The sequence below is a fragment of the Microtus oregoni genome, unplaced genomic scaffold (genome assembly GCF_018167655.1).
Source record: "Microtus oregoni isolate MIOR12 unplaced genomic scaffold, Mior012 000004F_ref0000308, whole genome shotgun sequence".
NCBI lineage: Eukaryota > Metazoa > Chordata > Mammalia > Rodentia > Cricetidae > Microtus > Microtus oregoni.
The window spans coordinates 43,746,129-43,760,200 of record NW_024543063.1 but is presented as its reverse complement, the minus strand read 5'-3'; the positions used below and the strand labels follow the sequence as shown (position 1 = coordinate 43,760,200).

General features: G+C 46.8%; 1 protein-coding gene across 4 annotated transcripts; it reads left to right on the top strand.

Moving 5' to 3' along the window:
• Positions 1-1,449: 1,449 nt before the first annotated feature.
• Atxn1l (ataxin 1 like) lies at positions 1,450-12,903 on the top strand. 4 transcript variants are annotated; one of them, XM_041649820.1, is made up of 4 exons: positions 1,462-1,583; positions 3,457-3,534; positions 3,770-3,831; positions 5,314-12,903. In XM_041649820.1, exon 4 carries the CDS (start codon positions 5,431-5,433, stop codon positions 7,492-7,494), a length of 2,064 nt encoding a protein of 687 aa, XP_041505754.1. In that variant the 5' UTR covers positions 1,462-1,583; positions 3,457-3,534; positions 3,770-3,831; positions 5,314-5,430; the 3' UTR covers positions 7,495-12,903. The 4 variants fall into 4 exon arrangements, with proteins under 4 accessions (XP_041505750.1, XP_041505754.1, XP_041505753.1 ...); XM_041649819.1 differs by having other exon boundaries at positions 3,457-3,608; XM_041649818.1 differs by having other exon boundaries at positions 3,457-3,642.
• Positions 12,904-14,072: the final 1,169 nt, after the last annotated feature.

The following is a 14,072-nucleotide window of genomic DNA, read 5'->3' as shown; positions in this document are numbered from 1 at the left end:
GCCTGCCTCTGCCTCCCAAGTGCTGGGATTAAAGGTGTGCACTACCGCCACCACTGCCTGGCTTTCAATTTGTTTTTAGAAGGCTTGCATAACCATTTTTTTCCCAGTGTAGTTGTAATCTGAACACAAAATCAAGCATTAGTCAAATGTGGTTGTCCATGCCTGTTGTGGTTTGAAAGAGAGGCTCCCTATAGGTTCAGATGTTTGGATCTTGGCCCTATTAAGGTAGGTTTAGGTTTAGGAGGTATGGCCTTGCTGGATGAAGTGTACCATTAGGGGCAAGCTTTGAGGTTCAAGGCCACAAGTGATTCCCAGTTCACTCACTTTGTTTTACAGTTCAAGATGTGAGCCCTCAGCTTCTGCTCCAGCTCCTATGACGGCTGTTTGCTGCCATGTTTTCTCACCAGAATGGGCTCCTAACCCTCTGGAACGGTTACTCTCAAATAGGCTCTTCTGTAAGTTGCCTTGGTCATGGTATTTCATAACCGCAATAGAAAATGCACCTGTAATACCATCGCTTGGGCAACAGAGGCAGGAGGATTAAAAGTTCAAAGTTACCTTAAGCTAAGTAAGGAGTTTAAAACCAGCCCGGCTACTTGTGACCTTGTCTCAAAATCAAACAATCAAACACATAAACAAAAAAGCAACCTCCAATCAGCAGCCTCCCAAATCCTCAAATCAGCTTTTCATTTTTGTTTTCACTTAAGTCAATCAAACTTTTTTGTTCAAGTAGGAACTGGAATTAAGGAGACAGCATTTCACATCAGAAAACAACTTGCTGGCTGGAGAGATGGCTCGGAGGTTAAGAGCACTGGCTGCTCTTCCAGAGGTCCTGAGTTCAAATCTCAGCAACAACATTGTAGTTCACAACCATCTACAGTGAGACCTGGTGTCCTCTTCTGGTGTGCAAGCCTGTACTGGCAGAACACTGTATACATAATAAATAAACAAACCTTGTAAGAAAACAACTTGCTTCCCGCTATTCTGAACCAAATACCGTCTTCTCATTCTCCACACTTGTAGATCTCCAGTACTTGCTTCCTCTTCCCCTAGGTCCTGCACTGGGTCCACTTGGGGCTATTTATAACTTTATAACGCTTTTGACCCTTGAATAGGCCTGGGCCCGGCTCTCTCACCCTAACCCTACAATGACCCTTCCATCTTTCCACTCCAGTAAATTCTGGGACTTCTTAAACAGAGTTCCCCAGGGACTACCATTGTCTGGATTTCTAGTTAAGGCTTGTGAAAACTTCTCTAGGGAATCCTGGCCTGGAGAAGGAGACAATCCCTCCTCACTAAACCCATTCAGAGGGACAGGCATTCATATTCCTACCAAAGGGGGCGCTGGACATGATGGGCCGACGGCCAGCTTCCTCCTCTTTAAGGTAGGCGGCGCTTCCTGGCCGGAGCGTGACGTTATCTCTCCGCGTCGGGGGCGGGATGCGCTTGACGCCATCTCCGGGCGCCCGGCTGGGGGGGCCGCTGGGTGTGGGGCGGCTCCGGGGCCGGGGATGGCGGCGTCCTCGGTGGCGGCGGCTCCCGGACGAGCGGGAGGAGTCCAGGGAGCTCCGTGAAATGGGCCGGTGAGTGTCTCCTGGAGTGGTGGCCGCGGGGCTGGCTTGCGGCCGAGCGGGCCTGGGTTCGGAGCTCCGGTGGAAAGGCCCCCTAGAAGCTCGTTGCTTTACGGGCCGAGGGCCCCCCAAACAGCGGGCAGAGAGAGCGAAAGAGGCCGTGCCTAGTCCTCTAGATGTTGCTTTCCCGCCTGGCCCGGAAGGCGGCTTCAGGCCCTGATACCCCGGGGGTGTTGTCCCCCGGGCCAGGATGTCCGAGTTCTCAGGGCGGGAAGGGGCCCCCAAACAAGGAAGCGTAGCCAGCGGGGCCTGGCCTCAGCCCGATGTCCGACCCCCTACTCTCTAAACCTAAAATGCCCAGTTCAGGCCTTACCCTTGCCGGAACAAGGACTGCGGGATCAGCAAAAGCCATCACCACAGGTCTCTACCAGGCTGCTCCCTTTTTGGGGGGCGCACCTCTTTCCCTCAGCGAATTTGGGTCTCCCTCGGTGTGCAGCCTCTTGATTCCAATCCAGGCACGAAGAGGAGCTGCGTTCCCGTCCGTATCCGCAGGTCTCTAGAACGTTTCCCTTGCCCCTTAGCTCAGTTGGGTTCACAAGTTGTATCCTTTGCCATGAGAAATTCTCCAAAGCTGCTCGATACACCCACACCCAGGTTTCAGATTCTGAAGTGTTTTGCCTTGTGCGAACCTGGTGCGCAGGCTTGGCTTTCTTCTTGGGGCCGGGGGTGGGGGGTGGGGGGGGTAGAGTTTTTGCCTCTTTCCGTCCTTTCATTATCTTGTGTTTGCTAACTCCTTGATGACCTAGAGACGGGTTTTCTTGGCTATTTTAGCTACAGAGAGAAAGCGTCGTTTTGGGTCTTAAGGGATAAGCTGGGTGCTTTCAGTTAAAAACTGTTGATGAAGAATAAATGCATGACTTATACCCAATTTGTGATTTGTTAGTGGCATTAGCAATTTGTTTTCCCACATCTTCACCTTTTGTGTACTTTGTGAGTTGGATCGAGGCTCGCAGTATTCTGTGTGACTTTGACAGAACAGGCAGTAATTTCTCAGAACTAGTCAACACAGCTAACTCCGTTAAAACTTTGTTGGCTCGTTTGTTGTTGTTGTTGTTGTTGTTTGTTTAAGTTGTTTTCCTTTGAGACAGGGTCATATGGAACCCAGGCTGTCTTCTGACATCCTATATATTTGAATGTACGTGAGGATTGCCATGTTCAGTCTAGGGATCAAACTTAGGGCTTGATGCATGGTAGGCAGGCGCTTTACCAACTGAGCTGCATCTAGGACCTTGAAAGACCGTGTTCTTTAATTATTGATGTTTCTAGCAAGTGCAGATTCAGATATTGGTAGCAGTGATAGTTTTATTCCTCATTGTTAGCTACATAGGATCAAAGAGATACTTTGTTTCTTTCACATCTCAATCAGTAGTGTGAAGTTGTCACTTAGAAAATCTTACACACACTCACAGAGGAACCCTTTTAATTTTATTTAGAAAATCTGTTAATAGGGCTTTCACTTTGAGTAACAGCCCCTTGACCTCTTTTTCTGCCCCAGAAACATAAATAATTGTTCCTTTTCCTCTTATGCCACCTTTCTTATTTAAATAATCTTCACGTTTGCGTACTCATAGGCCTTTAGTAAAGGTGAAACTCCCTGCTTCTCATTGTTCACATGTAAACAGGTTTAAGTCTCCTGGTTTTATTTGTTCATTTAAGCAAAAGTTGGATTGGAAATGAGTTTAACCATTGGGGAATAAAGAATATGCTGATAGAAAACCTAATGAAATTTGACACATGGAAATTTCTTCCCAATGATATGTTACAAAAATTAAATTATAAGAGATCTTTCTTCTTGTTGTTTTGTTTTGTTTTAATTTGTGTGTAGAGGCCAAAGGCCAGCTTTCAGGAGTCAATTCTCTCCACAACGTGGGTCCCAAGGCTGGAATTGAGGTCACCAGGCTCGGTATCAAGTGCATTACCTGCTAGCCATCTCACTAGTCTTGGAACCTTTTTCCCTTCCATTTCCTGGCACTCTGGGTAAATGTGCTGTTCCTCTCAGGTTGGGAATGAAGTAAGAGCTCATGGACTTTGATTTTTTTTTTTTTTTTGGGTGGCTTTGGAATTATCTTTCATGATTCTCCCAAGGGGGGCTGAGAGGTCAGCCTCCTGCTTACTGCATCCTTACTTCTGTCTTGTAGGCTTACAAGCCAGAGGAGGGGACACATATTACAACTGCTCAGAAGTACCACCAGAAGCTCAGGTACAAGCCCTTTGGGTTCCTTGTTGTGGAAAAAAAGCTAAAAAATTTGGCATGTGACAATGAAAAAGCAGAACAGAACTCATCCTGATTAGAAAAATTATTAGTGAAGTTCATATGCATTGACATGTTCATATGAAAAAGAAGCTTGCTTTCTGATTTTTTTTTTTAATTTATTTGATTTTTTTTTTTTTTTTTGAGATAGGTTCTCATGTTGCCCAGACTAGGGCTGACCTCGAACTCCTGAACTCTTAACTCCATCACCCAAGTGCTGGGGTTATATGCATGTGCCATCACAGTGGCTCTAAATAGATGCTTTTTGACAGTGGATAAAATGATTATAAAAAGTGACAATAAGAGAAAGGGGAGAGGAAACTTTCTTCTGAATCATAGACCTAAAAATAGTAAGTAAACATACATGAGAGGAGAAATAGGACCAGAATTTTCTGAAATAATACCCAGAGCAGACCTAGAATGGATAAGAAGCTACTGGCAAAAGAAACAAAGGGGAAAGTAGAAGAGAAATTGAAAGTGATCAATACGAAGAAGTCTTAACCAGAGTAGGGAATGGGAAGTCTGTGAGACGTGAAAGTTGACGTGTTGCTCTTTAGAGAGGGGAGGAGAAACAAGCTATAGAACAAGTGAAAATAGTCATTCTCTCGTGGGGTCCAAGTCGGAATGTGAAGTTTCTTGGAAGAAGAACAACAACAAAGATACTACAGTTCATAATATGTTTAGGGAACAAGGTTTTTGGTTTTGGTTTTGGATTTTTGGAGACAGGGTATCTGTGTGTAGCCCTGGTTGTCCTGGAACTCACTATGTAGACCAGGCTGGCCTTGAACTCAGAGATCTGCCTGCCTCTGCCTTCCAAGTGCTGGGATTAAAGGCGTGCACCCCACCATCTGACTGAAACAAGATTTAATGATGCTGGAACAAAGGTTTAATGATGACAATGATGATGATGAAAGAGAGACAAGTAAACCTCAGCATTTAGTGACATAGATTTAGCCAGTCTTGGGGTAGAAATGAGAGAAAGTGAGATCATAAGCCAAATTAAGCTGGGAAAAGGAAGCAAGAATGAAGCCATATGTTCAGGGAAAGATGACACATTAGTCTTTGGTAACAAAAGGAGAAATTTAGGAAAGAGTCAGCAACAACAACAACAAAAGATGTGCTGAAAGGCCCATTCCCAGGAGGAACCTGAGAAGATCTAAGGGTCTCTTTAAAAGCATGACTAACTCAGAAGTTGGTAGTGAAGAGGTCATGGAACCCTCAGGTTATTTATGCATCTTTAATGTTCATTGTGCTTTGTGGTTTCCTGACTGGTTTTTCTTTTCTTAGCTTACAAGTGAAAAGATTCATGCCTCCTTTTCTCACTACTTTCCTTTGTTACAGCTTTCTCCTTGGGTGCAATTCTTGATATGTTGCTTGCTTGACTTGATTCCCTGGGTTACTTTTCTTTGCCTCTGGTTTGTTCCCTAGCAGATGTGGGCATCCCAGCCATCAGCAGAGAAAGGTACAGGGAAGCCACAGAGAAGTTCCTTCTGATGCCCCAAGGAGCAAGCAAACCCCATCCAGGCTCCAGGAACACCACAAAGCAATATGAAACCTGTTCATGAGAGGAGTCAGGAATGCCTTCCACCAAAGAAACGAGACCTCCCTGTGACCAGCGAGGATATGGGGAGAACTACGAGCTGCTCCACAAACCACACACCTTCCAGTGATGCCTCTGAATGGTCCCGAGGGGTCGTGGTGGCTGGGCAGAGCCAGACAGGAGCCAGAGTCAGCCTTGGGGGTGATGGAACTGAGGCCATCGCTGGTCTAACAGTAGATCAGTATGGCATGCTGTATAAGGTGGCTGTACCACCTGCCACCTTTTCACCAACTGGCCTCCCATCTGTTGTGAACATGAGCCCCTTGACCCCCACGTTTAATGTAGCGTCTTCACTGATTCAACATCCAGGAATCCACTATCCCCCAGTCCACTATGCTCAGCTCCCATCCACCTCACTGCAGTTTATTGGGCCTCCTTATAGCCTTCCGTATGCTGTGCCACCTAATTTCCTGCCTAGTCCCCTCCTTTCTCCTTCTGCTAACATTGCTACTACTCACCTTCCACATTTTGTGCCATATGCCTCCCTCCTAGCAGAAGAAGCTACTCCTCCCCCCCAGGCTGCATCCCCAGCCCAGCCATTTAACAAATCCTCTTCTGCCACCTCCCCACCCGGCCAGTTGCCACATCACTCTAATACACAACCACTGGATCTTGCTCCAGGCCGGATGCCCATTTATTATCAAATGTCTAGGCTACCTGCTGGATATACTTTGCATGAAACTCCAACAGCAGGTGCCAGCCCCGTTCTTACCCCTCAGGAGGGCCAGTCTGCTTTGGAAGCAGCTGCTGCCAATGGACAGAGACAGCGAGAGCGAAATGTAATAAGACGAGAAAGTGAAGCCCTTGATTCCACCAGCAGCAAGGGTGAAGGCCAAGGACTGGTGCCGGTGGTAGAATGCATGGTGGATGGACAGTTTTCAGGGTCTCAGACTCCACGAGTGGAGGTGGCGGCGCCAGCACACCGAGGGACCCCAGACACCGACCTTGAAGTCCAGCGGGTGGTTGGCACTTTAGCTTCTCAGGACTATCGTGTGGTGGCAGCTCAGAGGAAAGATGAACCCAGCCCTCTTAACCTATCCCATCATACCCTTGACCATCAGGGTGATGGACGAGGGTCAGCCAGGAATCCTACAGAACTGGTGGAGAAAAATCAGGCCCGTGTATTCTACTCTCAGTCCCATCAGGAACCAGTAAAACACAGACCTTTACCCAAAGCAGTGGTTGTAGCTAATGGCAACCTGATGCCCACTGGAACTGACCCTAGCCTGCTGCCTGTGGGCTCGGAGATCCTGGTGGCATCAAGTCTGGACATGCAGGCCAGAGCCACCTTTCCAGACAAGGAGCCAACACCACCTCCTGTTACCTCCTCCCACTTGCCCTCCCATTTCATGAAAGGCGCCATCATTCAGCTGGCTACAGGGGAGCTGAAGCGGGTAGAGGACCTCCAGACCCAGGATTTTGTGCGCAGTGCCGAAGTGAGTGGGGGGCTGAAGATTGACTCTAGCACAGTTGTGGACATACAGGAGAGCCAGTGGCCTGGATTTGTTATGCTGCATTTTGTGGTTGGTGAACAGCAGAGCAAAGTGAGCATTGAGGTGCCCCCCGAGCACCCGTTTTTTGTATATGGCCAGGGTTGGTCCTCCTGCAGCCCTGGACGGACTGCACAACTCTTCTCTCTGCCCTGTCATCGGCTACAGGTGGGAGATGTCTGCATCTCTATCAGTTTACAGAGCTTGAACAGTAACTCAGTTTCTCAGGCCAGCTGTGCCCCCCCAGGCCAGTTGGGTACACCCCGAGAAAGACCTGAGAGGACAGTCTTGGGGCCCAGAGACCTATGTGACAGCGAGGGGAAGATCCAACCTTCAGGAGAGGGTTCCCGGGTGGGAGAGCCCTCCCAGCCTGAGCCTGGTGCTCAGGCCTGCTGGCCAGCCCCAGGCTTCCAAAGATACAGCATGCAAGGGGAGGAGGCACGGGCTGCGCTGCTCCGTCCCTCTTTCATTCCGCAGGAGGTAAAGCTGTCCATCGAAGGGCGTTCCAATGCAGGAAAATGAATCTCTTTCCCAGCCCAGGACTGGGGCTTTAGCCCCAGAGGTGAGCTTCATCATGAGCAGCCAGAGGATTTGCACATGCCAAGCAGAGAATGGCTCTCTTGGCAGTGAGATTTGAGGGAAATAGGAGGCATAAAGACAGCCTCCCAAAGCAGGATCTGTTGCTCATTAATCACCCCGTGGCATCCTTGTAGGACAGCCCTAGGGGGTGCTGAGATGGGGAATAGCAGGTTTGGAGCAAGAAAGGGTGGGAGTGCACATAGGATAAGAAACATTCCAAAATCAGGGCCGCCCTGTTGGTTTTTTTGTTTTGTTTTGTTTTTCCCTACTCCTTCCTGGCTCCTGCAAGGGAAAGTACAGGCTTTGGGAGCAGGTGGCAGAGGGAGCAAAGAAAGAGCCAAAAATGATCCACAGCTTATAGTAGCAGCAGTAAAACTGTTTTCTTTCCTTTTTTTCCTCCCCTTGCCCTTTTTGTGGTGGGTGGGCAGGAGGCCCAATGGTTGGAAATGAGAAGGTTCCCGCCCAGAACTCCTCTTGGGAGAGACGTGCACTTTAAAGGGTGATTTTTGTTACAGATGTTTATGGCTGGGTTTGGGGTGGGGGAGCACCATGATCTACAGAACTCTGCTTGATCCTTTGCTTCTGCCCGTTCCCATCTCACCTCACCATTCCTCTATAAGGCTTTCTAGCTGTTTAGGGGCCAGAAGAGAGAAGAGAAATCCCTTCAGGCTGAGAATGAAGGACTTCCCTGCTGGGAACCCAGTCAGGGGGCTTTGTGGAAAAGACTGGACTGCTAGCTGACTGGGCCTTAGGGAAGGCTTTTGAAAGGTGGCTAACCTGACAGAACTCCCACTCAACAAGTCAGGCCTGCTTGGGCGTTTCACTGAGTCTCTAGTAGTAACTTTGGAAAGACCTGGAGGACCTTATCCCCTAGGCACCTACACTCCTCCATTGTCTGTCTATGTTGTGCCTAAGTGCCTGCACCGCCCCTGCCCTTCTGCTGCCCTGACCTCTGCATGGTGTCTTCATCTGGGCCTCATGTGTAGCTTCACTGCCTTTGTCCACTAAGACCTCTAGTTTTTGGTGTCTAAGGGTCTCTGGTTTCCCTATCAGCTGTAATTTTTATATTCAGAAACTCAAAATCATGTCCTCTTTCACTGGCAGCAATATAGTGGAGAAACAAAAAAGAAACCATGCCCTAGGCTGGGCATTTTCCATTTCAGTGGTTTTACTTAGCCCCCTCGCATCTCAATCCATTAGATTGAGCATTTTGGTATCTCCAGGCTATGCCCTTCCACCATCAGTTCTGAGAGTCTAGGATATTCCTTGTAACATCTTAGCAGATGTTTCCTTGTGTACTGGTGGGTTCTTCTACAAAGAGTAGTTTCACTTTTCCCCCCTTTATTCTTTTCTTTTTCGGTTTTTCGAGATAGGGTTTCTCTGTGTTAACAGTTCTGGCTCTCCTGGAATTCATTTTGTAGACCAGGCTGGCCTCAAACTCACCGAGATCCATCTGCTTTGCCTCCAGAGTGCAGGGATTTGGCACAGAGTATTTTCTGTCTTGGTTGTATTTGCTGCCATCTTCCTTAAGCCCACATCTCACCTACAACTTAGAGTGTCAGCTTGGACTGTAGGATTCCATTGGGTATTAAGATTTGTCGTCCCCCCCGCCCCACCACCACCATCTTTCAGGTGGTTGAGTAATTTTGTGTGTGGATTTTTTTTAAAAGAGGGAGTGTGTGGTTCTTTAGACTCTTGAAGGCAACTCAGGGTATTGTCCACCCAGCTCTCTAGTTAGACTTCTCCCTCCCAGAGTATGATTGTGGCATTTCCTTCATAGATAGACATGAACTGGCCAAGGCCTGGCCTGTCGTCAGGGGTCCCACACTTCTGAGGTATGAGCAAAACTTAAGGCAAGTCTTGTGATCTCTCGCTCTTTCACTTCCTCCCCAGCTGCCAAATGGGGATAATCTTACCTACCTCCTGGGGGAGGGGAAGTTCTGAGAATGGAGTCATTCTTAGTGTTCAGGTGCTAAAGGTGGTTCTCTTTGGGAATGGAGTGACAGAAGCTGGCTGGTGTACTACAAGCCCTACATTCTGTCCCAGACCCTGAGAACAGATACCTGGTCAGCGAGCTTTTAGGGAAGCATCCCAAGGAAGCTGCTTACCTGACAAGTACTTAGGTCTCAGAGTTTGTCAGAGTTAGACACCAACCTTGTGCTGCAGTGGAGATTGCAGCCTTTCCCTTCTCTTGCCCCCTTCTCTGATTGCTGCTTCTCTGGCTTATTTCCTACAGTGAGGGCCTGTGGGCTTGAGTCTTGAGGAATTCTCTCAAATAAGAGCTGTAGGAGAAGGCCTCCTCTCTGACTGTTTCATGAGCAACTCATTCCTAGGGATTATTGTATGCATGGATTTCTTGCAAGCCCCCTTCCTCCCAGGAAGGCTCACCATGAGAATTTAGTGACATGCACTGTAGATGCTCAAGAAATGTCCACCAGGGGTACCACTGAACTTCTTCCCAGTGGGGCCAACATGCATCTGGCTGTAGTTGCGGTCAAATCACTCTGCTCTCTACTTAGACTAGCTGTAGCTCCCTAGCCTGATAATGCCCCCTGAGTCCTGGAAAAGGACATTGTTGAGGGCTTTGACAAAATGGGCACTGACTTTTCTGCTGTGGTTCTCTTCTGTCCCTGTCTGATAAAGTCATAACAGCAACTCCCTTAATATGGTGCCATGCATTTGTAATGTGCTTTTGCTGAGCTATGGGTTACCTTTCCTGAAGTGTGCGCCCTAGAAAAGAATTCTTGTCAGAGCTGTGGCAGTACTTACCCTAAGTGTGTAAGAGACATAAGTGGTTTTTAGGGTGAGCATTTCAGTGGTTAGCTGTCAGCTTTTGGGGACTGGGCAATTGACAAAGATCAGCCCATTCCTAGTCAGTGGTAGGATATTCCCAGAACTTGGAGAAAGTTTTGAAACAATAGGCCAATATGTATTTTGAAATACATAGGCCAATTTAGAAGAAGGGAAACTTGGTAAAGGATGATTAGTAATCTAAGATTTAGATCATCCTTATTAAGACAGGATGTGGGGGAAGGGCTTGAGCCCTCAGGTCTCAGTGCTTATCCCGAGGGCGGAGCCTGAGAAGAGCTAGACTGACTCTCCTTACACTTAGGGTCCCATTTGGTCCTAACACCATGGACTTTGCTCTGTGCTGCTTTCCACCACTATTGTATGCTCACTGTCTGCCTGTTGCCCATTTTAGCTCCTGTTCTTCATGTCTTTGGCCATGTAGATTAAGCTCAGGCATCCTGTCCACTCTTCCTTGTGTTCTGCCAGTGGTACTGCGTAGCATTGTCATGTGGGATAGGGACGGTCTGCATGCTGTGGATGGGCTGGTCGGTCTGAAAGGATGTGGCTTCAGTGTTGGCGGAGCCCATTGGCTCCAAAAATGTGCCTGTCTTGAGAGAGAAACAGGTCCTACCAGAGACTGCTTTTTCTCTCCTTTATGGTACTTTATAGCCTGTTTTAAAAACAAGAGGAACCACGTTAGGGCTTGAGCCAGGATCCTAGTGGCATTCTTGTCCCATTTTCTGGGGTTGAGGAAGAGTTTGAAGTGTAGCTGAAATAGCTCCTCCAGTTGGGATTAATTTTCTTTTTACCAGTGGGTATCATACACATTTTAAGAGAACAGGATGGTGGCATGATTTAAACCTGCATTGAGTAAGCATATTGAGTGGTTGGTCACACTGGCATGAGTTGAAGGTAGACATTGGGAAAGGCTCAGGTCTTTGGAGTAAAGATAACCAGATTAATTGAATTGGCTGTGGGAGATTAGGCCACAGTCCTAGAAGCAAACAGGACAGAGGCCAAGTTTTAGAGAGGTGTGTTGACCTCCTAGGATTAAGTTTACTAAACTACACTGAAGCTATAGTACTTTCTAGATCAGAAAAGTTGTACACTACAGTCGAAGAGCTGAATTCTACTATAGATGGATGTTGTTAGCCTTTGCTTGGAAGCCTTCACCTTCTAGCTTCCCCTGGACAGGTCTCCCACATTATGCAATAATAAAATAAGCATCTGGGTCTTTGCAGCTGTCAGTTGTTTTTCTCAACTCTAGGATCCATCTTTGGACCGAAAGCCTGGTCTGGGCCTAGGATGACACTGGCCTTGATGCTAGAGTTGTTTGCATTCTCTCCTAACCTGCAGACTATGCAGTTCTTGGGGCAGAGGGAGAGGTGGTATGGCTTGTCCTGTTGAGCTCCTCAGCAGGAAAATAGTAATAAATGCACTTTTCACATTAAAGGTTTCTTTATTAGTTCTCCTGTTAAGCCTAGGATCTTTCCCTAGTAGATTGCAAACTCAACAGTCCGTGTAATCCCAAAGCCATTCCACTGCAAACGCCTAGCAGTAAAGATGGCCCCAGACTGGGTTCCTGTCTGCAGTGTGTGTGGCAGCAGCCCATGTGCCTTTACCTAATGTCAGACTTGCGTTTAGTCTGTCTTTATGTTAGGGGTCCTAGGTACTTGAGAGAGAGAGAACAGATAAGACAGTGGTTTTATGCCCCCCTCACCCCCTGCCAGGGATTTTATGTGTAGTTGTAAACTGAGGGTTGGTGAGCTGCTGGTATTGCTGAAGGCAGGGTGGACCCCTCATTTGCTTCATATGTGCACTCAGTGAATTGGATTGGGGAAGAGACTGACCGTACTCACAGCTAACTTGAAGTATTAAAATACGGCTGTCCTCCACACACTTCCTCGACATACAGGATCCCTGTAGCCAAACAGTATATGTTCCAGCTGCAGAGAGCAGACTGCTCTCAGCTTGCACAGCACCTTAGGGGAGGGAAGAATATATGGATAGGTAATAGGGTGGAGAGAGGATGGGAATTTTGTCATCCAGGTGGCTTTAGGGTCCTAAGGAGTAGAGAAGGATGGCACTGGGGAGGTCTGGATGGATCTGATTTGTGTAGGAGTTCCCTGTAGATAAATTACTGATCCCCCAACCACTATCCCCAGTATGTAATGGCTGAATTAATATGTAATCAACTGCATTGTATCTAAAGCCTTAGAACTAGTCAGGTGCTCCTCCCACCCAATACCATTTCTTACCCTCTAATCCTACCTGATCTTTAACAAAGCATTAATAATTCTAAGGATAATCTCTATTTTGTTGTGCTTTTTTGTAACTGTTTTAAATAAATCAATTTGTACTGTATATTTGTACTTTTGTGAGATCCTTTTTGCTGTTTTACCATTTTAAGTCTCTGTACTTGGCTACACACAGATTGTATTTTTATTGTTAATGCTCTTCTTATGGATACCTGCATTTAACTTGTGGACTATGTAAACACAATATATATCAATATCTATATATCTATATATCAATCTATATAAACTACTAGCTTTTCCTTTTGGTGTTTGCGCCTTTTTCCTATCTCAGTGTGATGGTGGCCTTTGGGGCAGGATCACTTGGAGTAAAGATGGTATGGTCATTTGGTAAACTTGGCAAATGGTGGGAACTACCTGATCCATGGTTCGCCCCCACTGGTGTGGATTTCAGAGTCTGGGAAATCTACCTGTAGACTAAGGTCAGCAGTAGGACTAATAGATGGCTTTTCTGCCTGTCCTTTACTCTGGCATATTGCCACACATTGCTGAAATAACCCCAGTCATAGCCGCTGCTATGAAATGTTTACCACCAGTAAGTGATGAAACACTCAAGTACCTTTATTTACTTACTGTGTGCCGCAAAGGATCCTAAGTGCATTATCCATCATCTGTTGCTATTATTACTACCATTTGGGACAGGAATTAAAGATCTGGCTCAAGTTACACAGTAATGGTACAGTGGGTTTTTTTAGTTCTAGGTCTTTTTTTTTTTTTTTTTTTGTTTTGTTTTTGAAGCAGGGTCTCTCTATAGAGCCCTAGCTATCCTGGGACTATGTAGACTAGGCTGGCCTCAAACTCTCTGTCTCTGACAGAAACACCTGTCTCTGCCTCCCAAGTGCTGGGATAAAAGGTGTGCATGACCACACCTGGCTTGTTCTGTGATTTTGGTTGGTTAGTCGTTTTTGCGATGGTGGGATTGAACCTGAGGCCTCCAGTGTGTTAGGCAAACAACCACTGAGCTGGAGTTTTGAACCCACACATCTGTTCCTGAATAGTACTAATTCAGAATATTGTGGAAATAATTGGATAAGTATTCCTTGGGACAGAATGCATCCAGTTACTTGAAATATTTCAAATAGGATTTTGGTATGCAACTCAGTGAAATGCATTTGGATCAATTAAGTATTTAATTTCTTTTCAATGTAATTTTTTCTTTTTCGAGACAGGGTTTCTTAGTGTACATCCCTGGCTGCCAGACACTGGGTCTTGCAGACCAGGCTGGCCTCAAACTCAAGAGATCTGCCTGTCTCTGCCTCCTGAGTGCCACCACCACCTGGCTTCAATGTAATTCTTAAAAGTATTTTTCAGAGGTCAGTAGGACTTAACCCTATTTTGTTGAGAGTCATTTGACACTTTTAAACAGCCTTAGACCTACAGAGGTGGGAGAGGAGTCCAAGTGTCTGTTACATTGGA